Source organism: Temnothorax longispinosus, chromosome 1 (assembly GCF_030848805.1).
Source record: "Temnothorax longispinosus isolate EJ_2023e chromosome 1, Tlon_JGU_v1, whole genome shotgun sequence".
Classification (NCBI taxonomy): Eukaryota; Metazoa; Arthropoda; class Insecta; order Hymenoptera; family Formicidae; genus Temnothorax; species Temnothorax longispinosus.
In genome coordinates this window covers 25,748,909-25,772,513 of record NC_092358.1, presented here as the reverse complement: position 1 = coordinate 25,772,513, position 23,605 = coordinate 25,748,909, and the positions used below count along the sequence as shown (strand labels likewise).

The 23,605-nt window shown below is 39.0% G+C and overlaps 7 protein-coding genes across 9 annotated transcripts; 4 read left to right on the top strand and 3 right to left on the bottom strand.

Annotated features, from left to right (window-relative positions):
- Positions 1-378: 378 nt before the first annotated feature.
- Dtd (D-aminoacyl-tRNA deacylase) lies at positions 379-5,116 on the top strand. Of its 3 annotated transcripts, XM_071791596.1 has the most exons (12): positions 381-530; positions 613-902; positions 1,302-1,537; positions 2,279-2,400; positions 2,482-2,597; positions 2,666-2,830; positions 2,897-3,042; positions 3,176-3,410; positions 3,494-3,806; positions 3,894-4,204; positions 4,337-4,800; positions 4,883-5,116. In XM_071791596.1, the coding sequence occupies exons 4-12, from the start codon at positions 2,331-2,333 to the stop codon at positions 5,046-5,048; spliced, it is 1,986 nt and encodes a 661-aa protein (XP_071647697.1). In that variant the 5' UTR covers positions 381-530; positions 613-902; positions 1,302-1,537; positions 2,279-2,330; the 3' UTR covers positions 5,049-5,116. The 3 variants fall into 3 exon arrangements, with proteins under 3 accessions (XP_071647708.1, XP_071647697.1, XP_071647687.1); XM_071791586.1 differs by lacking the exon at positions 1,302-1,537; XM_071791607.1 differs by lacking the exons at positions 2,279-2,400; positions 2,482-2,597; positions 2,666-2,830; ... (4 more) ...; positions 4,337-4,800; positions 4,883-5,116 and adding exons at positions 1,128-1,218; positions 1,656-1,847 and having other exon boundaries at positions 379-530.
- A 565-nt stretch (positions 5,117-5,681) lies between these two features.
- On the top strand, positions 5,682-8,375 carry Bckdha (Branched chain keto acid dehydrogenase E1 subunit alpha). The gene is made up of 8 exons (XM_071791619.1): positions 5,682-5,876; positions 6,022-6,183; positions 6,541-6,736; positions 6,810-6,971; positions 7,086-7,230; positions 7,304-7,507; positions 7,622-7,885; positions 7,974-8,375. Exons 1-8 carry the CDS (start codon positions 5,820-5,822, stop codon positions 8,053-8,055), a joined length of 1,272 nt encoding a protein of 423 aa, XP_071647720.1. The 5' UTR covers positions 5,682-5,819; the 3' UTR covers positions 8,056-8,375.
- On the bottom strand, positions 8,085-9,386 carry Mrpl17 (mitochondrial ribosomal protein L17). The gene is made up of 3 exons (XM_071791644.1): positions 9,078-9,386; positions 8,395-8,605; positions 8,085-8,322 (listed from the first exon to the last, which is right to left on the bottom strand). Exons 1-3 carry the CDS (start codon positions 9,270-9,272, stop codon positions 8,189-8,191), a joined length of 540 nt encoding a protein of 179 aa, XP_071647745.1. The 5' UTR covers positions 9,273-9,386; the 3' UTR covers positions 8,085-8,188.
- Positions 9,387-9,701: 315 nt separating this feature from the next.
- On the bottom strand, positions 9,702-11,821 carry Mge (translocase of outer mitochondrial membrane 22 homolog mge). The gene is made up of 3 exons (XM_071791673.1): positions 11,491-11,821; positions 10,757-10,862; positions 9,702-10,665 (listed from the first exon to the last, which is right to left on the bottom strand). The coding sequence occupies exons 1-3, from the start codon at positions 11,602-11,604 to the stop codon at positions 10,460-10,462; spliced, it is 426 nt and encodes a 141-aa protein (XP_071647774.1). The 5' UTR covers positions 11,605-11,821; the 3' UTR covers positions 9,702-10,459.
- Positions 11,822-12,431: 610 nt separating this feature from the next.
- Flii (FLII actin remodeling protein) lies at positions 12,432-19,995 on the top strand. The gene is made up of 22 exons (XM_071791575.1): positions 12,432-13,151; positions 13,439-13,549; positions 13,709-13,947; positions 14,029-14,190; positions 14,274-14,494; positions 14,565-14,781; positions 14,876-15,117; positions 15,202-15,290; positions 15,363-15,433; positions 15,526-15,772; positions 15,899-16,084; positions 16,178-16,492; positions 16,617-16,789; positions 16,864-16,990; positions 17,085-17,207; positions 17,300-17,503; positions 17,582-17,703; positions 17,771-18,022; positions 18,093-18,222; positions 18,421-18,603; positions 18,713-18,826; positions 18,954-19,995. The coding sequence occupies exons 1-22, from the start codon at positions 13,089-13,091 to the stop codon at positions 19,086-19,088; spliced, it is 3,726 nt and encodes a 1,241-aa protein (XP_071647676.1). The 5' UTR covers positions 12,432-13,088; the 3' UTR covers positions 19,089-19,995.
- Positions 19,996-20,137: 142 nt separating this feature from the next.
- On the bottom strand, positions 20,138-21,216 carry Emre (Essential MCU regulator). Its single transcript, XM_071791688.1, has 2 exons — positions 20,733-21,216; positions 20,138-20,382 (listed from the first exon to the last, which is right to left on the bottom strand). The coding sequence occupies exon 1, from the start codon at positions 21,083-21,085 to the stop codon at positions 20,810-20,812; it is 276 nt and encodes a 91-aa protein (XP_071647789.1). The 5' UTR covers positions 21,086-21,216; the 3' UTR covers positions 20,138-20,382; positions 20,733-20,809.
- A 196-nt stretch (positions 21,217-21,412) lies between these two features.
- On the top strand, positions 21,413-23,525 carry Dph5 (diphthine methyl ester synthase). The gene is made up of 4 exons (XM_071791630.1): positions 21,413-22,280; positions 22,387-22,563; positions 22,679-23,003; positions 23,169-23,525. The coding sequence occupies exons 1-4, from the start codon at positions 22,101-22,103 to the stop codon at positions 23,387-23,389; spliced, it is 903 nt and encodes a 300-aa protein (XP_071647731.1). The 5' UTR covers positions 21,413-22,100; the 3' UTR covers positions 23,390-23,525.
- The last annotated feature ends 80 nt before the right edge of the window (positions 23,526-23,605 follow it).

Genomic DNA, 23,605 nt, shown 5'->3' with positions numbered 1-23,605 from the left:
TTTTTCAAGCCCTACAACTTTCTCTGGAGCGAAAAAGTGCTATCTATTAATCGAAACGAGATAAATGCAAAAAACCGCAAAAATTTAGGTTCTCCCTCCCCCCCCCCTCAAAAAGCACTGGGTCAAATGATACGACAACTCAGAAATAAGCTTTTCTAAACACCCCCAACACGCCTAAAAAGGAATAAAAAAGTTCGCATCACTTAATTGAGAGCAAAAGCCTTTTTTTTTTTGTCTAATTTGACTGGCCTAACGGACACTCTCCGGAGCTCCGGCTTTGTTCCGGTGTGTGAGTGTGGACGCGTGTCGTGTATGTATTACATACCGTACGCGAGTCGGCGTCGAGCACGTGCGTGTGTGTGTGTGTGTGTGTGTGTGTGTGTGTGTGTGTGTGTGTGTATGCGTGCGCACGCACAAGTGCACACACTGCTCAAGTCCACTAATCACTAAATAGGCAGTTGGAGATACTCAGAAGTTTATAAACTGGATCCGTCTAAAAAAAGAGGGAAAAAATGATTTCAATAAAACAGGTAACATTTTTGGCTTGAATATATTGCAGTTTTTGTGCGAAATTGTTATTTGCGTTGTTGATATTCGTGATTGATTGCAAAGAACCGTCAGTTCTGCTGGGAAACAAAACGATTTTTCTGCTGCTGATGGACCAAATCTTCTGTTCTATGCTACATATGGTGCGTGTACCACGATACCACGCGTTTTGAGAACCTCTGCCTTGATGAGAGCGCATATTGTGCCATTAACCGCTGTTATCGCGCTCTGAGTGGAAAGAAGATAATTTATCAGCGCATACGCGTAACGTAGGACTGAGTCTCGTGGACGTTGAGATCAAGCGGTTGTCGATATGAAGGCTGTAATACAGCGTGTGTCGAAGGCTTCGGTTTCAGGTAAAGTTACAAACTGACACGTACAGTTACAATTGGACCTTCTGTCAGTTTACAAGTGAATCTGCATAAATTTGTAATTCGCGAGATAAGAGGAAATTTATGGTGTATCTGGGGAACCAATGTCGGTGCCGATACTTGCAATTTACATGATTAATAAGAAGTAACTTGAATTATATACATGGAATATTGTGCAACGACGGTTAAGGCCTAAGTATGATTTTTTAGTTGATGGTGAAGTTATTAGTAGCATTGGGAATGGACTGTGCGTGTTAATTGGTATAAAGAGAGATGATGGAGCAGCAGATATAAAATACATGTAATGAAACAATATTATAATGAGTACCTATAGTTATGTATACAGTATTGTGTAGAGCCTGAATGTTAATTTCTCTGTCGTAGTGTAAGAAAGATACTGAATACCAAAATTTTTGACGACGCCAAGGGTAAAAAATGGGGTGCCAGCGTAGCGGATAAGAAATATGAAATATTATGCATTAGTCAGTTCACATTATACCATGTATTGAAGGGAAATAAGTTAGATTTTCACAGAGCGATGCCCGCACAAGAATCAGAACCCTTTTACATAAATTTTCTTACCGAGCTTCGTAAAGAGTATGTCCCAGAATTGGTCAAAGGTAATGTAATCTAATCTAATACAAATGTGTATAATCCGTCCTTTTATATTTTGTCTGGATATATAACAAATCAGTTGTCAAAGAATTTTGAAATTTCATTTATAACAAATTTATGCAGATGGTAAGTTTGGTGCAATGATGGAAGTTTGCATACAGAACAGCGGGCCAGTAACGCTGGAAATAGAATCCCCAACTAAGTCCACTTGTAATGATAATACTGGGAATGTAGAGAACAAGAAAGTATCCGATTAAGCAAAAGATCTATTTATGTGTTACAACAGATTATTCAATAAACTTATATTGAATGTAACATATAGTGTATACGTGTTTATTTAACCTATTCATCATTTTTTGAATCAATTTTTTCTCCAAAATTTAAATGTCTATTATACAACAGTATATATTTAGAATATATTACATTTATTAATATTAATATCCGTTATTAAAGTACAAGTAATTGTAAGATATTGGATTCTTAACACTGATATAGTAAAAATTAAACAATATATTAATAAGCATAATTTTATATATTAACATAGACATCAATTGTAATTGTCAACAATTTACTTCTAAATATATTTTAGTTTTTATTAGAATATTTATATATATATATATATATATATATGTCTAAATTGCTTTTTAAAATATGATATTTTGTCACGGATACTTTGAACGATTAAAACGAATGAATTGTGAGTTAGATTATCTCGTATAAAATCGAGTTCTGTAATTTTGTTTCAGATGCTGACTAGTGAAATTGTAACATTCAATAATCTGCGTTTAATAATCAACAATGGCAACCTCTGAAGAGAAAAAGAACATTATACAAAATGAGAGTGGTAAATCAAGAGAACAAAATCCAGGTACAAATTTATTTCAATACATAAGTGTACTATTCAAAGAACTGGTTAACATGTTACTTTAATAAAAAGAATTTATTTTAGATAAGGAGATTGCAGGGACTGAGATAAAGAATACAGAAGATACAAGCAGAGTAGATAAATCAAAAATAGACGAATCATCTATTCCTAAAAATGATATATCCACTAATCAACGACAGGTATAATAATTTTTTCCCCCATACGATCAATTACGTTATCAATATTCTTATGACTATTGTAACTTTAGACACGAGAGAGTCAGACAGACCATGAGGATACAGAAACTACAGAGCAACTGAAAAATCAGCTAGGTGTGTTAATGAACCAATTGGCCACTCTATCGGCAGAAAAGTCAAAAATGGAAGCGAACTTCCAAATGGACAAGAAGCAATTAAGAAGCGAACGTGACGAAGTAAGATGAGAAGTTTGACATCTGTCCTGTTATCAGGATTGTTCAATTGAGCGTTAATGTTTGCAGTGTGAAAAAGTAATTAAAGATCTGAAAGATAGGCTGAAGAAGGCTCAAAATGTCAATCATTCCGAAATCGAGAATGTAAAGTGCAAATTAATCATGGAGCGGCACGACAGAGAGAAAGAACACGCCGACTTTGTAAAAAAGATGAGGTAATGAATCCATTTTTTCTAATTATGTAAAATTATATTATTCGTGATATGTTTACGCACTACAAATATAAAAATAAACAATGTTTTCGTAATAAAACTACGAACTGTATATCCGCGAACGACATTCTTGCAGAGAATTACAGAAATTACTGTACGACGAGCAACGCAGCAAGGAACAGTTGGAAGGACAATTGAAGACGCATCTCGCGAATAAAACGCAATGCAAGATTCTCGAAGCCGAGCTAGAAATTACCAAGACCAAGCTCAAACAAGCTGAAGAAGCTGCGAAAGAGACACCGCCGCATCTTCTTTCCTTACAAGCCGAGATGGCTGTGATGAAAAAGCAACATTTGAATGCGATTCGTGAAGTAAAGCTCGCTGAGAATTAATTAGCACGTTATACGACAAAGTTGTCGGATATAACAAAGTTAAGCAATACGTTTTGATGTAGGAGCAAAAAAGAGCCGCCGCTGCGGAGCAGCAAGCGAGAGGATCGGTCATCATGCACGAGGCGAGAGTGGCTGGCTTGGAGGCTCGATTAGCTGAACTCTCCGAGATCGTTGGAGGCTACGACAGACTGAGGCAACAGGACCAATTAGCCATTCAGAAATTAAAGGACCAATTGGCTGCTTTGCAGGATACCGAACACAGCGAAGTTGTGACGTCGAGTAACCACCCGGAGGAAATTATTTCCAAGATAAAGTCCCTGTATACTCGCTTGCTGGATCTTGACAATAAAAAGAGGGACTCGACCTATGTAAAATGTAAGTGACATTAACATGTTCGATAAAACGTGAAAAATAGGATAAGAATTTGAATAAATGCTTCAAATATATATGTTTTACGTTTAGCATTGTTGAATATTTTGGATCTGCGGGATGAACATCCTGATTACAAGGAGAAATACGACGCGCTTTTACAAGAATTTGAAGACTACAAACATCAAGCAACGTGTAAATATAATATGTCATCTAACGTGCTCCGTAGTACTCAACAACAAAGACACAGCCTGTCTCTGATGCATGATAAAGATCATGATAAGACTCAATTAAATCTCCTCAAGGTTCATAACAGCAACTTGGAGGAAAGGATACGTATGATTAATAATGAAATGATAAGTAAAGAGAGAGTTTTACAGGAACAATTGGAGCATCAACAAAAAGTAATTATTTTGCTAATAATCAATTTTAAAAGTAGTTAAAAATTTTCAAATCTGTATTACGTTTGATGAAAGTTTTCACGTATTTAATCTTTTTAATTTTTTAAAAGACTAAAAGCCAAATTCTATCCTCAGTTATTTCAAGAAGAACGTTCGAAACTGGAGCACACGTTGCATCAAAAAGATAACGAGTATCGTAATAGAATATCTATACTAGAACAACAATTACTGCGACAAAGAGAGAGATCTATGGCTCTCGTGGAGGAAAAGGATAAAGAGATATTAACTCTAAAAGCATCATTTCGCGCATTGTTACCTAATAAAGAGACTTCTGGTACGACGGAAAATAAGGCACATTTGAAAAGATACGAGAACACCATCGAGCCGGTCACCGATCTGGTAACGGGATTGTTGACGAACGACAGTCCTCCGATACTGCATTACACTCAAGAATTAGCCAGGAAGGAGGTGCAAGTGTCATCATCAAGGAAGAAGATTCTGGAATTGGAGGCAACGATGAGAGAGCAACAGAGAGAAATGCTCCATATGAAAGAACAGCAACAGGAGGAGATTAAAAAGTTGAAGGCGCATATCACTAGGTAATCATAACACAATATCGATGAAAATAATTAATAAAATAGATATTTTCGTACAGAACTAATAAAAAGATTTATATCGCAGGCTGGAAGCGTGTAAATCGAGAGAGGGTGCTAATCTGGAATATCTGAAGAATGTATTTATAAATTATTTAACAACAAACGACGCGTCGAGCAAACGGCACATGTTAAATGCCATTTCAACAGTATTGCGTTTTACATCTGACGAGCTGAGTAAAGTTAAACATTAAGAATAGATATTTTTTTATTATGGCTATATTTCTCACATAGAAAAAATAAATATACAAATGGATATGAATTCTCTCAATAAGGTTTCTAGTTTCTATAAATCATCCACAGTATAACCAGTATGTTCACTCTTTGTCGGCATCCTTGATCTATTAGTTTCCGATTTTCCGCCATTATTTTGGGCGGACCAATCGGTGTATCAATGTTAAAATGGGCCCCGATTTTCAGAATTGACTGTGATTAGGTCAATTTCTTAGGGCTTAGGGCTTAAAACACCTATTGTAGACTGGGACTAAGTCTTATGTCTTCCTGTAAACAAATCTCCCGTTACAAATCTATCTTTCTCTTCTTAGCGTGATCTGTGCGGTAATTATGAATGAGGCGGGGGGACTTATTGAGAATAAAGAGTAACAATTAATAACACAAGCACATAAAAAAAATTGTTAAATATTTTTGATCCGGAGATTAGACCATAGGGGTTTTCATACGCAATCGCCTATGCGGACGCAACATCAAACGCAAATAATAATAAATTTCGCACAAAAACCACAATTTATTCAAGTCGAATTGAGTCGAATGTTTCCTTTTTTCTTCCCTTCAAAAGAACCTAAAGTTGTGAGTCCGCCTGAATGCCTCCGACTGTTAATACATACATGTCTCACGCTGACGTGGAATATATGCGTGACGTACATACATATGTTAGCATTATCAGCGCCTACTATACATACATACATGCTCGTGTCGAGTAATCGTAGAGGAGGTCTGAACCCGAGATGATTACGAGAAACCTATTCCGAAGCGTTCCACGCTTTCACCGCGCTCTACTACAGGTATTCGCAATATGTGTGCCTTATAAATAAATCGCTCATTCATTCTTGATCATTTGTGAGATGTTGCGCGATAAACTTTTATTAATTCTTTCCCTCCTCCTCTTCTTTACCTTCTTCTACCTTTGGTATATGTATATTTTTTTAGACAAAACAATACAGCACCGGATCAAGCGAACCGCAGTTCCTGGGAATCAACACTAACTTTACAGATAGTGTTCAGTTCGTCAATGGAGATAGTTATGAACCAATTCCGATATATAGGGTTTTGGAGTTTTCGCAGAAGGCTAAATTACCTGAAGATAAAAAGGTTTAATATTAACAGAATTAAAAAAGTCACATCACAATTTAAGGATATATAATATATATATATTTTTTTTAATTTTACAATATACATATATATATATATATATATATATATATATATATATATATATAACTTTTTTTTAATGTCTACTTCTAAATGACTCCAACTTTTGTCACACACACACACTTATTTCTTTCTGAAAATTCTGTATAAAGATAGAATTAAATTTTGGGCAATATAGTTATATCTGATAAGCTCAGTGAGCGTTGGCCACAAATAAAATTATAAATGAAATTAAAGTAAAAATTAGACACTATTGAAATAAGGTACAGGAAACTGAATGTTATTCTTGCATTACAGCTAAACGACGCGTATCTGGTGAAAATGTATCGCGATATGGTGACCTTAAGCGTCATGGACAAGATTATGTACGAGTCGCATAGGCAAGGCCGCATCTCGTTTTACATGACGAACACCGGCGAAGAGGCTGTACAGATCGGCTCCGCCGCCGCTTTAACGTTGGAAGACAAGATCTACGCGCAGTACCGCGAGGCTGGTATGAAATTGCATTATACGTTATTCGTCCGTCGTTACACGACATCCAAAATATTGTAATATACTGATAACAGGCGTGTTGCTGCACCGCGGGTATCCATTAGTGAAGTTCATGAATCAATGTTATGGCAACTGCGAGGATGACGGCAAAGGAAGGCAGATGCCGGTGCACTATGGTTCCAAAGAGTTAAATTTCACAACTATATCGTCTCCGTTAACAACTCAACTTCCGCAAGGTAATGACAGTCACCAGATTGTCAAATAGCGCCAACAATTGTTGTTTCATTCAACACTTCCATTGTCGCGATCAACGGACGAGTGTTCTGAAACAAAGGTCTTTACTTGTGCAGCTGTGGGAGCTGCCTACGCCTTTAAGTTGGATAAAAAGAACGGCTGTGTGGTTTGTTACTTTGGCGAGGGTGCGGCGAGCGAGGGTGATGCCCACGCGGCGTTCAATTTCGCAGCCACTCTATCGTGCCCCATCATTTTCATCTGGTAATTTTTTAATAATCCTCACGTTCTTATTTCATAGAATGTACGCGCAATAATCAGATATTGTTCCAATCAGTCGAAACAACGGATATGCCATCTCCACGCCTGCGAGGGAACAGTTTAAGGGGGATGGTATCGCGGCCAAGGGTCCGGCTTACGGAATTAATACGATCCGAGTGGACGGCAACGACGTGATCGCGATGTACAATGTCACAAAAAGTGCCAAGAAGTTCTGCGTAACACAACAGAAACCCGTCTTGATAGAAGCCATGACCTACAGGTGGGAGGATATATATCTTGACAATCTTATCTTTTTCGCTGGAATACTTTCTGCAGAGCAAAAACTTTGGGATAATTAATAAGCTGCGCATTGTAAAAAAAAAAAATCTTTTAGACTCGGACATCACAGCACGTCGGATGACTCCACGGCTTATCGATCGATCGACGAGATCGCTCAATGGAACGCCCATCCGCCGCTTGCAAAGTTCCGTCTGTATCTGGAGTCGCTTGGATTATGGTGTGAAAAGAGAGAGCAGGAATTAATAAATTCCACGAAGAAAGAAATTCTTCGCGCCATTGAGGATGCAGAACAAAAGTCTAAGCCACACTGGGAGAATCTATTTACAGATGTCTACAAGGAAATCCCTGATCACATCAGGTATGCTGATACAATATACAATTGCAAATATAGTAATTAGAATTCTTAGTATTTAACTCTCAGCAATTTCAACATTTCACAATTTCAGGAAGCAAATGAGTCTGATGGAGAAGCATTTAGAAGAATTCAAAGAACATTATCCATTAAGCTCTTTCACGCACACAAAGTAAGGGAGAGGAATTTATCTTTTGTTTAAATGTTGTGAATTTTTATACTCTTTTATTTTAATAATATAAAGTCCTAAATAATTAACAGAACACTGTATAAGAACACTCCTTAACAGACTCTCCTTGCCTTTCGTTTCTATTGCTTTATATTGTCAGCGACTTCTTTATACTTTTCCATCCTATACTCCTTCTTTGCCGCATCGAGTAATAAATTATGAAGTAAATTTCGTTCGTGTGGATTGTACTGTTCTACGCTTGGGTATATGTTGCCTGAAAAGAGGATAAAATTGCTAAATAAATGAAATTTTTGCTTGGCTTAAGAATCTTTAGGGTAAAACCTACCTCTGAGTTCTAGAATTGCCCTCTCGTAGTACTGTTCTGGATATATATGTGGTGCTTTGTGAATTTTTGTGAACGAGGTGGTATAATTTTGATACCTCGGCACAAGAACTTTGAACAGCTTGTGCACCAGTTCCTTCTCGATTATCCAGAAGTTAGCCATGTCCATCGTCTCCTTGTGCGTAGGTCCATGACGTATCGCCTCGGATATCAGCTGCAAAATAAAACTGCTGTTACAAGATTTTCAATACCAGTTGTACAAAATGAGATTAGGCGTAGAAATAATATCGAGCGTGGATCATGGCAGCTAGTTAGAATTATTAATAAGACAACGACATATAAAATTAGCTTCAGAGAAAAAATAATATCGACAATAATATAAATCATGATAACTTAAAGTTAATTAAGACAATATATAAAATAAGTGCAAAATAGCGTCGAATATAGATTACAATGGCAAGTTCAAATGATTAATAAGACTACAATATATATAAAGAAATATTCAGAGCAAAATAATATTGAGTGGATCAGTTAAGTCAAAATTGTTAATAAGACAACAATCGCTGTTGAAATCATCTTTGAACACTCGCCGCTGCAAGAACGTATTTTCTACCTCGTAACAAGCCTCCTGAATAATACAATTGCGAATCTGAATAATAATGCGAAAAAACGAGCAATGCACATACCTGGTCAACATAACCTCTGGTCTCGTCGGCCCTTCTATAATTCAACTCGAGTCGCTCGTATCTGATCAACGCCGTCAAGGTTTTCTGGAATTTGCGAAGGCGTCCCTCCGGACCGTCGGGATTTGAGAACCTCCGACGTGGTTTGACATTGTATCTCAATTTGGACACCAGATGCTCGATGTTAGCTTGATTCATCTTCGCCAATGTTTACTCCGGACTCCGGCAGAAATTCGCTTCATGGGCCTCATGGCCGACGTTTGCGGGATCATGCGCACCTTTCATTCTTCAATCCGCATTCGCACGTGGAATTGTTACAACAATCGATCGCAAAATATTCTTAAGTAACAATAAATAATCTTGCTATTAAAAATCTTAGAAGTCATTATTTTGAGATTGCCTAATATTCATTAGATTAATTATTATTGGTACATTCTATTATAACATAGCAACTTCTAATTTCATTAAAAATTATTTTTTTATATGTAAAAGACCACAATGTTGTTCGATACAATTTTTTAAGGAGCTAGATTGAATATCGTCTCAGTATTTCTATTGGAAAATCGCATTTATTTTTTCCCAAGTAACGCAAGTTATATAATCGAACTTGTGAAGAGGCCGATAATATATAAGGCTGTCGGTGTGTCTTTTATTTGTTAACTTTACAGAAATTTTACACGAAAGGTCGGGCACGACACGACGGGATTAAAGACACTACTCCACTATGTCTTTTATTTGTTCTTTCGTAATTACAATATAACAGATGAGATATATTAAAGATAATAACGCACGACGGCACGAGACAAGCACCGCGTTTTCGACAAACGAATGTCATAGTAACTAATACAAATAATTGCATGTTTAATTTTTTCTCTCAATCATTTATTCACGAAGCGAACAGAACAACGGAAGTAAGTTTTCTTTCCGTCGAACGAAGCGCTATCACACTTCTGCAACGCGTTCGCTAATAAAATGCCACGCGATACCACAGTATGTGTTGGTTTTCAGTAAAAATTACCAGAAGGAACGACGACGTGCATGTATGTGTGTGTGTGTATGCGTAAGTGTAGAGGCAGAGGAGGGTGGACTAGACCGACAAATGCTGCAATTCTATATTTTTCCATTGAACAATCCAAATTTATATTTACTCCGAATTTCACATCGCGCAACTCTACGGGATGTTACTCCAATTAAACGGATAATTACATATACGCTCGATAAAAATCGTCCGTTCGCGATTTGCATGACGACTCGTGAGGTACGAAGTTGCGTTGGCAAATAATTGAGCGGAAAATTCGAGTGACTTTTTCTGTTTTTTGTTTGTTTGTTAACTGGGCATTTCTGTATGTGTCCTTGTACGCGTGCACGTGTAAATTTGTAATGGCCTATCGCTGAACGGGGGGTGCCATTGGAAGACCCGAGGTGTTGACGCCGGACAGAGCTGTGTTAGGGCCTAAGAGGACTTGCTTCTGCTGCGTACGCTGCAGATCTTCCATCTGCGCGCGCTCCATCTCGAAGATAATCGGCGCAAAGAGAATCGTGGACGAACTGAAGACCAACCATGTTGCTGAACACGAATATGCATAGAGACCTGCGAAGATTCATATAAATGTGTAATTTATCCTTGCATTACAAATTACTAACTTTATTGCGTATCTTGAGACTTAAGGGAGTAACATTACCTTGGATACATGTGCATAGGCAGGTTCCAAAGTTGTATCCAAAGTTGCGTACCGGCTCAGGAAACATTTCAGTAAGCCCTAGTAACCTCTCTGTTAAGCTCTCATCCTAAGTCGAAAGGAAAATTTAAACTGATTAAATCCCGAATAGTACAACAAATAGCAATTCTTCATTGTTATTAATGAAAAGCAACAAAAATGCTATACTCCTAGGCCCAGTTTCACAAGTGTCGGTTAACTTTTAATCTTAGATTAACTCACTCTTCATCTCCTTCTAACGTCCCCCTTAGAAAAAGATGAAGAGTGAGTTAATCTAAGATTAAAAGTTAACCAACACTTGTGAAACTGGCCCAGTCGTTAACTTTAATCTCAGTTAAGGAAGGCAACAAAAACATCGCGCTTACAAGGCACTATAAATATCTCATTTACTTTAATCTTAACTGAAAAGAGCACATGGCGCATAGGTCATATATATACAATTATAAATATTAGCACCAGGTGAGGTATCAGAAAGCCGGCTTTTCTCTTATCATCAAATAACGATTCACGGTGATCTTTTGGTACCACAAGATTCAGCATAGGACCACGTAGGAATCCTGAAGATCGTCTTTTACTCCTGAATCACTCCGAACATCCTGCGCACACAAGCTACGCCAGGAGCTCGAGGACCACGACACTATCTTACTTATCACTATCGTTTTTCTTCCCTCATGTATAAAGGGCGCTCTCGACCGTACCTCCTCGTCATCGTCCTCGTCGTCGGGGAGGAGCGACTTCACCTCGGGAGAGCGCGCGTCGCTGCTGCCCATGCCGCTGTCGACCTGATGATCCAGCTCCTCAACTGAAGCCATATACACGAGGGTGAGCGTGAACGCGCTCCGCTTTGCCAGTTATGTCTTAAAGAATAACGCGGCCGAGAGAGGTTCTTGGTTCTTGCTCACGTCGAGCAGCACGTTCACGGCACAGCGGTGCATTCGCACGTTCTCTCTCTCTCTCTCTCTCTCTTTCGGCTTACGGTGACGGAGAGAGCGAAGGAGCACCGAGCAGTGAGCGAGTGAGCACGCTTCGGCCGATAACGTGCCGGTACAACGTGACTCAAGTTTTGCATGTACGCGCGCGCGAGATATGAAGCCCAATGAAGCCGAGCGGGACGAAACGAGCGAGCGGATTCCGTACCTGCGATTCGAGACGAGGTTCCCCGCACCACTGCCCACGCTGCCATTCTGGCATTCCCACGAGAACGATCTCGACGACGCTCGATGATCGCGATCGCGCCCAATCGCGTGGGCCTCGCTCTCACGTGCGTGAAACTCGCGCATATCGAAGCTCGACCGTCGAGTTGCGTAATGCGCTCGCGACCTGATGCGAGGCTTCCTTTTCTATTTTTCGATCTTTTTGTTGGATAAAAAAAACGGTAATAATCGCGAGCCGATATTACCGCGGCGCGGAGATTTTTATGACCTAGTCTCCTGGGACACAAAGCTAACAATAATATTCGCAACATTCCTGAAATTCTTCGAAAATTGACATTAAATGGTGATTTAGCATCAAAAGATATCACAAACAGTAATCAGCTTCTTTCTCTTCTTTAGTCAGTCGTGGAAGTTGATATCTTCAATCATGGAAGAAGTAGGGAGATTTGTAGCAGGAGAAATTCTATGCGAGCGCAATTCTGTTTATTAATAGAAGTATATTAATTAAAAAAGAGCACAAGTTACATTTAACGTTACGCATACATTCCATATATTTTAACTTATATTATTATCATTCATTTTTTAATTACACATTAATTCGGGACGTCGGGACCAGCCTCAAGCTGGTGAAGCTGGCTGTCGTGATTCGCACATGGCGGGCACGATCGCGCTCTCAGCGGAGTAAAATGGAGCAAAACGCCGTGCGCTCCGAATCGCGAGTCCGTTAATGTCCATCCCTGGTCCGGCATATATCCGGCCGTCGTCGCCGTCCTCATCGTCCCAGTCGTGATGCTCGTCGAGCCGGCTCCCGGCCACGCTCGAGCGAGGCGCTGCGACAGTTGAGGCCCACGGCCCACCAAATCTCACTGAAACCGAACCCACTGCCGACGGCCGAAATTCGAGTCGACCGAGTCCCGGTCGAGCGCGCTATCGGGGAACGGGGCGTCGCATGACGCGATAAGGATCGCGCGGCGAAGACGCGTTGTCCTTGCACCGCTCGACGATCGGCGACGAATGGACGCGGCGCGCCGCGTCCGCTGCAACACCGACACTTAGCGGTATACCCGCACCTTCGGACGTGTTGTTTCTCGTGTTTCGGACGACGCACGTCCTCGTCGTGTATCAATTGCCCGGTGGGCAGGATGGCGAACACCGGGGTGCTGCCGTTCGTGCGAGGCGTCGACTTCAGCAGCAACGACTTCGGCGTAAGTATCGCTGGGGATTTCCACGGAGAGGTTAACCTAACCTCGCGAGAGAACTCCCAAATGCAGCTTGGTTCCTGACTCTCGTTTACGATCTTTCGCACATTTATTTTGTAACTTTGTTAACATTCGATAGCTCTATTAAGCTTAACGCACCTTTACTCCAATATAAAAGAAGATTAGCTGAATGACATGCCACTTTTGATTCGTCAACTCTTGTGACAAGGTTTAGGATTGATCGTGTGAGCGGCTAGGTAGCAGTAGTAAAGACTGCCTCTCGTTGTTTCTAGGATGGCAAATTTCCTGAATCCGTGCGTCTCATGACTGGAATACAATGGCTGAAATTAGACAAAACAAATTTGACGGAGATCCCCGAGGAGATGGGCAAATTGTTGAAATTGGTAAAGTAATACTTGAAAAAATTATGTGATGACATTTATCTACATATAAGAAATATTTTGTGTAATATTGATTTTGCACGAACTTTTATGGAAAAAGATTTTTGTCGTGTTAGTTAAATGGCTAGAATCACATTATTGATGCATTTAATTATCCATCAGGAACATCTGTCACTTGTCAAAAACAGGCTGGAACGTTTGTACGGAGAATTGACAGAATTGAACTGTCTCAGGACACTGAACATAAGGCATAATAATATCAAATCCAGTGGTATCCCAGCAGAGCTGTTTCATTTAGAGGAACTGACAACCTTAGATTTAAGTCACAACAATTTAAAGGAGGTACCTGAAGGCCTAGAAAGAGCACGTTCCTTGCTCAATCTTAATTTAAGCCATAATCAGTACGTATCGACAACCAAATGCACGTTATGACCGTGGAAAGATCATGGACAGAGCTCTAACTTTTATTTTTATTCTTTCAGTATCGAAACCATACCAAATACATTGTTCATCCACTTGACTGACTTATTGTTCTTGGATCTTAGTCATAACAAGCTAGAAACAGTGCCACCGCAGACTCGACGTTTGGCTAATCTACAGACTTTAAATCTGAATCATAATCCTTTAGGTCATTTTCAATTAAGGTAGGAAACATTTTCATATCGATCTTTAGAATATTTTTTTTTATCCAAGAAAAGTTTTCTTTATTTCTCCCAAATTGTTTCAGACAATTGCCATCCTTAATGAATTTAACGACGTTACAAATGCGGGACACACAACGAACATTGAATAATATACCTTCTAGTCTAGAAACGCTAACTAATTTGCAAGAACTCGATTTGTCGCAGAATAATTTACCCCGAGTGCCTGACGCGCTTTATTCCTTGGCGAATTTGCGCCGTTTAAATCTGAGCGACAATCAAATAATGGAATTATCAACAGCGATCGGTGAATATACCTTTACAATTATCTTACTCACGTAGTCTTATGCTGACTAACAGTAAAACATGTTTTCCAGAATTGTGGACGAGGTTGGAGACTCTGAACGTGTCGCGAAACAAATTAAGTGCAATACCAGCCGCTGTGTGCAAGATTTCCACATTAAGAAGATTGTATTTGAACGATAACGAATTAGATTTTGAGGGCATACCTTCTGGAATAGGAAAATTATCGTCTTTGCAGGTTTTCTCTGCTGCTAATAATCATTTAGAAATGATACCAGAAGGATTATGCAGGTGAGGAGCTGTTATTTTTTTTCAATTATCTTATTTTAAAAAGAATAATTTTTTTTTCAAGATAATATTACAAAAAGAAATATGTTTTTTTTAGATGTGGCGCATTGAAGCAATTAATATTAACGTCAAATCGATTAATTACCGTGCCAGATGCTATCCACCTTCTCACCGATTTAGAACAGCTGGATTTGCGGGACAATCCGAATTTAGTGATGCCACCAAAACCGACAGAAGTACAAAGGGGATCGGGCATCGAATTTTACAATATCGACTTCTCGTTGCAACATCAGTTGCGTCTTGCCGGTGCTAATGTTCCAGCTCCAGTTCAAGCTGCTAGTACGTATTATGACCATCAGATGCAATAAAATAAAATGTAAAGATCTGATACTTTGTATAAAAGCATATTTTCGATTGATGTAGACAGTAAAGATCCAATTGCGCGTAAAATGAGGTTGAGAAGAAGGAGGGATCAAGAGGAGGCTGATCAAGATCAGGCCAAAATTCTCAAGGTTCGTCATTATTTCACTAGTCACATTATGGTGTTTGTACGCAGAGAAACTTATAATTATGATTGCTTTCAGGGCATGAAGGACATAGCGAAGGAGAAGAACAAGGATAAGGAATGCGAGGAATCGAAAGCAGAATCCTTGAAGTGAGTAGGATCTTACGAGGTTTCTAATTATATCACATTTGTTTTCCAGCATGGATTTTTCTCATATAATTAATTAACAATTAATTTTGTAGACCTAAGCGATGGGATGAAGCTTTAGAGAAGCCGCCGCTGGATTATTCCGAGTTCTTTGACGAAGACGCGGGTCAAATACCGGGTTTGTCGGTCTGGGAGATAGAGAACTTTCTGCCGAACGAGATCGAGGAGGTGGCGCACGGCAAATTTTACGAGGGCGATTGTTACATTATCTTGAAAACCGGGATAGACGAAGGTGGATCGTTGTCGTGGGCGATCTATTTCTGGATCGGAGAAAAAGCGACAGTACGTATACTTTTGTGAACTGAGACAGTATAAAAAGTCTAAAGATTGAACGCTGTATGATTATTTCACAGATTATCGCACATGTGAACCGCGTACTACTAATTTAATCACAATTTGTTCTCGCAGTTAGATAAAAGAGCGTGTGCGGCGATTCACGCCGTAAATCTGAGGAATTATTTAGGCGCACAATGTCGGACAATCAGGGAGGAGCAGGGGGACGAATCGGATGAATTTCTGATGCTGTTCGATTCGGGTATCACCTACATCGAGGGCGGTCGCACATCGTCCGGTTTTTACACAGTGGAAGATACAGTGAGTGCTTAATTCTTTCTTATTATTGTAATTAAATTTTCGAAGGGGAAATTTTTAAGTCACACTGAGATCACGATTTTTTCCTTTTTTCAGCCAGCGATTACTCGTCTGTATAGAGTGCACGCGGCGGGAGCTTCTATACATTTGGAACCAGTTCCAGTCTGTGTCGAGTCTCTGGATCTCGGTTACGTATTTGTTCTCGACACGGGGAATAAGATATTCATGTGGTATGGAAAGAAAGCGAAGAGTACGTTGAAATCGAAAGCGCGACTGATGGCGGAAAAAATTAATAAGAACGAACGGAAAAATAAAGCTGAGATTCTAACGGAAGTTATGGGTGCCGAGTCTGAAGATTTCCTGTTACAATTAGGGGTGAAGGAACACGAACAGAAAAATCTGCAAATCATTGTAAGTTTTTTTATTTTATTTTATTCATTTTACTTTCAATGTATATGTAATAGTTATTTCTTTAATTAATAATTTCTTTAATAATTTTATGTTATTATAATCATCTCGCTTGTTTTTACGATAGGAGCACGTGGATCCAAATTTTGTACCTCTCGTACCCAGATTGTATCAAGTTCAACTCGGAATGGGTTACCTGGAATTACCGCAGATCGAGGTTCCTCATGGAAAATTAACGAATACCTTGCTAAACAATCGCAATGTGTATATATTAGACTGCTATTTAGATCTATACGTTTGGTGAGTGTAAAGAGTGTGCTTAAGTCACTTTTAAATCTATACATTGACTAAATTAATTATGCATACGATTATAGGTTTGGTAAAAAATCAACGAGATTAGTACGCGCCGCTGCTGTAAAGCTATCTCAAGAATTATTCAACATGATAGAGAGGCCAGAATATGCGATGGTAACGAGATTGCAAGAGGGTACTGAATCACAGGTATAAATAACTTTAACTCAATTTATAAAATCCTTTAAGTCAGTTTTTTACAAGCCCTTTCCATTGAAAAATATTTGCTTCATGTATTGTATAGATCTTCAAATCTAAATTTACCGGATGGGACGAAGTAATTGCCGTGGACTTCACTAGGACAGCTGAATCAGTCGCTAAAACTGGGGCGGATCTCACTAAATGGGCTAAGCAACAGGAAACAAAAGTACGTTTAAATACATTTTATAATAACTGCATTTTTGCTCTATTATTATTTCCATTTAAAATAAATTTTTATTCATTTTCTGTTACTTTTAGGCGGATTTGGCTGCTTTATTCATGCCGCGACAACCATTGATGTCGGCTGCGGAAGCGCATCAACTCATGACAGAGTGGAACGACGATTTGGAGGGAATGGAAGCGTTGGTGTTGGAGGGAAAGAAATTTGTACGCCTGCCGGAGGAGGAGTTAGGGCATTTTTACAGTGCGGATTGTTACGTTTTCTTGTGCCGGTATTGGATGGTATGTAAAACATGTTCTATCGAAACGCAAAGCTATTAAACTTACAGTAAATTGCTATTTTGATTTTGGTTAAACCAGCCATTGGACATAACGGAGAACGAAGACGGCGAGGAGCAGTACGAAGACGATTATCAGTGTACAGTGTACTTCTGGCAAGGCAGAGACGCGGGAAACATGGGATGGCTGACGTTTACGTTTAGGTAGAGATCATAGATATATTTATCTGCGACGATCAATATCAGGTGAATCATATCTTTTCTGTTTCAGTCTACAAAAGAAATTTAAGTCATTATTCGGCGAAAACCTGGAGGTTGTGAGGACGCATCAACAACAAGAAAATTTAAAGTTTATGAGTTACTTCAAACGAAAATTCATCATTCACCAAGGCAAACGTAAGCAGCCGAAGGCTCCAGGTAGTAACAAAGTGGAGTTTTATCACCTGCGAAGTAATGGCAGTGCTTTATGTACTCGACTCATTCAAATACCGGCGGATTCGACGTTATTGAATTCTGCTTTCTGGTGAGACACATTACGTTAAATACGTACGGATTATATATCGTCTATAATACACATCTCTTTTCATTTATAGTTACCTTTTAAATGTGCCATTCAACAATTCCGATGAAGGAACCGGTATCGTGTACGCGTGGATTGGATCGAAGGCTGATCCCGAAGACGCTCGTCTAATCGCAGAAGTAGCAGAGGAAATGTTCAACAACGTGAGTTATAAATCTTTCGTGCTCAAATCTCAGAGTTTAAGTTCGATTTTGTTCAATTTGATATAAATCACAAATATAAACGTCTGTTGAATATTGAAATGTTTTCTTTTTTTTATTTCCAAGAAGTAGAATATCTTGTAGATGAAAAAAAAGTTTTGTCTTTCATTGTTGGTAATAAATATAAATAATTGGATACAGCCATGGATAAGTCTGCAAGTATTGAACGAAGGCGAAGAACCAGACAACTTCTTCTGGGTGGCACTTGGAGGGAAGAAACCGTACGACACTGATGCGGAGTATATGAATTACACAAGACTATTTAGATGTTCCAATGAGAAGGGGTACTTTACAATCAGCGAGAAGTGCACCGATTTTTGCCAAGTAAATTTTTAATATTCCGATATTAATAACAGGCTTCTGGTATGTGACCGGAATATCTTCAGGTTTTTTTTTTTTACAATAAATGAATAATATGCTATTTTTTTTGCAGGATGACTTGGCAGACGATGATATAATGATCCTCGATAACGGAGAACAAGTATTTCTCTGGCTGGGTACTCGCTGTTCAGAAGTTGAAATCAAACTGGCCTACAAGTCGGCTCAGGTCAGTTATATGAGATCGTTAATTTTTGTGAAAATATTGCAAATATATTCACGACAAAGTAAAATTGATTTCGAGTGATTGGAACAATGCAGAACGTTAGCAAATAAACATTTACTTCTTCTTTCAGGTATACATTCAACACTTGCGCGTGAAGCAACCCGAGAAACCTCGAAAGTTATTTTTAACTGCCAAAGGTAAGGAATCCAGAAGATTCATGAAATGCTTTCACGGCTGGGGTTTACACAAGAGGCCGCCGCAGTAAAATCGAGTCAGTGCTCACTACGCTTAACGTGTTCGGAGTTAGTTTTATACGCAGGCAGGGTATGACACAAGCGCAACATTTTATGTAGAACTATAATGCGTCGCGATCTTCGCGCTTTTTACTCGCGTTTCGTATGCCGATCAAACGGAAGTCAATCCATCACAATAATCCGTATATTCTCGATGCGAACGATCGATCTAGATCAAGAAACGCAATAATTTTTCACTAAACAACGAATCTAACTAATGAAGTTTACATTTTCGCGTTTGCTTCTTTGCTTTCAACTTATTGGATAAATAATTTTTCACCGACCGCTTACTACGCGTCAGTCCGTTTGGTATACGTAATTTAATTCAGATTTCTATTTATTAGCACGGGCACTCTTTCGACTCAGTCTCATTTTTCAACTCAAACAGATGCAAGTACAAAGAGTTTTTTTTCTCTCGTATTTTCATCTTCAGGTCCAACAAGATTTTCTCTCTGTGATGCGATTCTCTGCTGTTTTACACTATGAAAGAGATTCGTCTACCTTAATCGTTATAATCCATACTGTCCGTGAGACTTATTTATTTATTTATTCACATATATTTCCGTATTTATGAACTTTCGTACAGACTAGACTATGTATCCGTTTTTTATTTCTCCCAAGTTCACGTTTCAGACAATGTGATAGACATTTTTTAAAAATCGTTCGATGAATTGTGATACAAATATTTATCGTCGAATTGTAACGTCGAAAAAAAGGCTTTTTTTTCTTTTTATAGAGAAATATCGATTCTTCTTTTAAGAAGATCAGCTGTTTATATAGTCCTAAAAAGGTTAAAATAGGATCTTTCTACAAGTTTTCTATATTTGCTGTGTGTTTCCAGCAAATGTTATCGAAACTGTCAATTTTGAGCAGATTACCGGAAATCGCATTTGGAAATTTGTGAATATTAATTGAAGACTGAAAAGAGATACGTGTAATTATAATCACATGTACACATTTTTGATTAACATCGCCCGATTGTACAGATGCCATAACGAGCATTTTCGTATTACTCTTACACTGTATTTAACGCAATTTATTTATAGATATAATATATACATAGATTTATAAATACATAGATTTTGTAAAAGTTCTACTTAACTTTCAACAATTGTATAAATAAATATTTCTATTGATAATTTACATAATCTCAGGTATTAAAGCGTAAGTAAGGTACCTAAGTTGTGTAAGCGAAGAGACTCCTCTTCCTCTTACGTGAATTCATGCAATTACTGGTCGTGCGTCACAGCGACGTCAAACTTGAATCTGAAAAGCAATTCGGACGATATTCTAAATTAGGTAAAAAAAAAATTAGTCAATCAAAATTCGAAATTACAAGCGCGTCAGCGTCAACTAATCGAACGTAAGATATAAGTATAATTAATGTAATTAACAGACTGTTCCAAATCCATCGTTTGTCTCTTATTTTTTCAACACACAAATATATATTTTTATTACATATGAATATATATTTTGTAATATATATATTTTTACATATGTATATATTTAAAAATCGGAGTAGCTGAATAATAACGTCCGTCTTTGCACAGTAAACTGACAACGATCTCGCCTATTACGATTGCCGCAAGTTATCCCAGGAATACATGAAAAATTACCTTCAATTAGCATTAAGAGCAACGTCTAACCGGCAGAGTATTCTCAAGAATCGCAACGAGACGAAAGCAGCTGATCGCTAGTCGTCATCGTCGTCGTCGTCGTCAGAGGGGACGAAGAGCTCGTTTTCCTCCAGGAAGTTGGCCACGTTCTTGCTGATCGTGGCGCCGACCAGCAGGCCGAATATCACGCTGCTGACGACGCCCAGGAAGCTGAACGGGGTCCTCTTCGGCTCGGGCAGGATCGCCCCGGACGGCGTGGTGATCGTCGACCGAAGAAATGGCTTGGATATCGCGCTCGTCTCCTTGAGAATAGTCCCCCCGCGAAACAACGGCGTCACTCTGTGCAACAGCATCCTCCTTCCGCGAGGTTTATTCCTGGTGACGGTCAATCGCACGCTCCTTCCCCGGAAATCCCGAAATTCGCGAGTCGGTAATATCAGAGGTAGAATTTAGCACATCCCTGACTGACGGAGAGCCGGGAGAGCTATAGTAAAATAGTAAAGCACCTTGCACAATAGGCGATAGCGATATAGCGACAGCGACAAGGTTGCCGACAAAGGGCCAATTTCACCAACCACAGTTAGCTTAACCGATGGCTAAAGTTAGCAGAATTGACCAATAGAAATTAATCCACCCATTCCACCCTGCTTTCTATTGGTCAATCCTGCTAACTTTAACCGTCGGTTAAGCTAACTGTGGTTGGTGAAATTGGCCCAAAGCTATACCTTTGTCGGCAATTCTATCGCTATCGCCTATTGTGCAAGGGGTTTTATATTCAGCGCGATACTCAGTGTTGCCCCGGAAAGAATTTAAAAGTCCCTTGATGATTTTCGCGGCATTCACTTTTATCAAATAACACTTATGTTTTATTTTGTTAACATAAGATAGAATTATTATTATAATATTTATAATAATTTCTTGGTGTTTAACATGTGGAAAGAAGAACAGATAAAATTAATAACGAATTGTATAGAGCTATACTATTGATTTTGACTTAAGCGATTTTGCCGGTTGAATTTTTTAATCGCTAATTAAATTAATGAGAGATTATCCTATCCATCTGTAAAATTATGCATCAGCCCGTCACGTTCAATTGCTACTGAGTTTGTTTTGCTGAATGCGCCCAAAATATTCAAATAGAAGATACATCGAATTCTGCTTAAAATCGAATAAAGATATATTTAGCGCAAATTCTTACACGAGGATAAAACTCCCCCCAAAAAAATGCAAGAATGTTAACAATAGAGATTTTGTAGCCAATCGCTATTCTCATTGGCGACACTGCGCGCGCGTTTTGGAACACATTGGAACACATGTTGAAAAGACGAATCCTCGACAACGTGGTTCAGAACCTGAAATGAAAGATGTATGTTTTGCGGAACAGCAGATGACAAGGATAAACAAGTGGGAATCATGTTTTACTTGATAGGATTAGGTCTAGGCGACGCGAAGGACGTCACTGTGAAAGGGCTCGAGATTATTAGGAAATGTGACCGCGTGTACCTGGAATCTTATACCTCTGTCTTGACAGTGCAGCAAGAAGCCTTGGTTCGTATCACCTAAACGTCGAGGATAACGCACAATTTCGCGTAGCATTCAAGTTTCAGTTTAGAAATGTATTAGATGTAATTTGCACATATGTATCTTACATTAGGAGCAGTTCTACGGACGTTCCTTGATCGTTGCCGACCGCGAGCTGGTGGAGAGTAACGCAGATGAGATACTGCCGAAGAGAGAGGACGAAGAAGTGGCTTTTCTGGTTGTAGGAGACCCTCTCGGGGCTACCACGCACACGGATCTGGTACTGCGTGCGAAGGAGAAAGACATACAGGTGGGTGGGACAGCGAGATTTATTAGAATCATTATTTCTGAGAAACATCAGGATTGTTTTACATTTTCACACGTATCTGACAAACATTATTTAAGAATATTATGCTTCTCGTCAGGTGAAAGTTATACACAATTCGTCGATACTGACTGCGGTTGGTTGCTGTGGCTTGCAACTGTATTCATATGGGGAAATCGTTTCGATTCCATACTGGACCGACACTTGGCAGCCGGATAGCTTTTATGAGAAGATAGCTTCTAATAGACAAAGAGGGCTGCACACACTCTGTCTCTTGGACATCAAAGTTAAGGAGCCTACCTCGGAAAGTATCACGAAGAGAAAAAAGGAGTACATGCCTCCGAGATTCATGAGCGTCAATGAGGCTGCTGGTCAACTGATAGCTATACTCGACAATAAGATTCAGGATGGACATAAAGATTTAGGTCGGTGACAAGTACATCTATTCAAATGATATAATAATCGTGTAATAATCATATAAATTAGATAAATATAACGATCACAAATTATATAATAATCATATAAATAATAATTGTTATAATTAATAATATACCTATATATTATTTCTGGACTTTTTTTGCATTTAATAGCGTTTACGCACCAGAGCTTGGCGGTGGGCTTGGCGCGAGTGGGCTGTGAGGACCAGCACATTGTCGCTTGTTCCCTGGAGGATATGACGCGGGTGGATTTGGGATCGCCGCTACACTGCCTCGTCATCCCGGCGGAAAAGCTTCATCCTCTCGAACTGGAATTTCTCGCGCAGTATGCTCTGAACAAGACTCAGTTCAAAGAAATGACGCAATCAGCATGACCTTTTTTATTCAAACGAAGAATGGAGTGAGCTCTATTCTTTTTGTACACTTAGGCAAAATAAATTGATTGTATCAAACTGTTAAATATTGTATCAAATTGTATAAATATAATGCGACATATTTATCGTAAAATAAGCCAAATGTATCTATATAATTTGAGATTTGTAGCTGTTTTTAATACAGTTTTCGGGTACGTTTGATATTTTTGCAGGTTT

Bases quoted from the DNA above. Each gene is read 5' to 3' on its own strand.
- Emre (XM_071791688.1), bottom strand. From the start codon at position 21,085: ATGCTGTTGCACAGAGTGACGCCGTTGTTTCGCGGGGGGACTATTCTC.
- Mrpl17 (XM_071791644.1), bottom strand. From the start codon at position 9,272: ATGAATCAAGCTAACATCGAGCATCTGGTGTCCAAATTGAGATACAAT. The intron at 8,606-9,077 runs GTATGTGCATTG...TTTATTTTGCAG, and splicing joins CCAGAGGTTATGTTGACCAG to CTGATATCCGAGGCGATACG. The intron at 8,323-8,394 runs GTAGGTTTTACC...TCCTCTTTTCAG, and splicing joins GGCAATTCTAGAACTCAGAG to GCAACATATACCCAAGCGTA.
- Bckdha (XM_071791619.1), top strand. From the start codon at position 5,820: ATGATTACGAGAAACCTATTCCGAAGCGTTCCACGCTTTCACCGCGCT. The intron at 6,184-6,540 runs GTTTAATATTAA...CTTGCATTACAG, and splicing joins AATTACCTGAAGATAAAAAG to CTAAACGACGCGTATCTGGT. The intron at 7,886-7,973 runs GTATGCTGATAC...TCACAATTTCAG, and splicing joins GAAATCCCTGATCACATCAG to GAAGCAAATGAGTCTGATGG.
- Flii (XM_071791575.1), top strand. From the start codon at position 13,089: ATGGCGAACACCGGGGTGCTGCCGTTCGTGCGAGGCGTCGACTTCAGC. The intron at 13,152-13,438 runs GTAAGTATCGCT...CGTTGTTTCTAG, and splicing joins TCAGCAGCAACGACTTCGGC to GATGGCAAATTTCCTGAATC. The intron at 16,991-17,084 runs GTATAAATAACT...TGTATTGTATAG, and splicing joins AAGAGGGTACTGAATCACAG to ATCTTCAAATCTAAATTTAC.
- Dtd (XM_071791586.1), top strand. From the start codon at position 2,331: ATGGCAACCTCTGAAGAGAAAAAGAACATTATACAAAATGAGAGTGGT. The intron at 2,831-2,896 runs GTAAGATGAGAA...TAATGTTTGCAG, and splicing joins TAAGAAGCGAACGTGACGAA to TGTGAAAAAGTAATTAAAGA. The intron at 3,807-3,893 runs GTAAGTGACATT...TTTTACGTTTAG, and splicing joins GGACTCGACCTATGTAAAAT to CATTGTTGAATATTTTGGAT.
- Dph5 (XM_071791630.1), top strand. From the start codon at position 22,101: ATGTTTTGCGGAACAGCAGATGACAAGGATAAACAAGTGGGAATCATG. The intron at 22,281-22,386 runs GTTCGTATCACC...ATCTTACATTAG, and splicing joins CAGTGCAGCAAGAAGCCTTG to GAGCAGTTCTACGGACGTTC. The intron at 22,564-22,678 runs GTGGGTGGGACA...GCTTCTCGTCAG, and splicing joins CGAAGGAGAAAGACATACAG to GTGAAAGTTATACACAATTC.
- Mge (XM_071791673.1), bottom strand. From the start codon at position 11,604: ATGGCTTCAGTTGAGGAGCTGGATCATCAGGTCGACAGCGGCATGGGC. The intron at 10,863-11,490 runs GTACGGTCGAGA...CTTTCGACTTAG, and splicing joins ACGAGGACGATGACGAGGAG to GATGAGAGCTTAACAGAGAG. The intron at 10,666-10,756 runs GTAATGTTACTC...GAATCTTCGCAG, and splicing joins CCTATGCACATGTATCCAAG to GTCTCTATGCATATTCGTGT.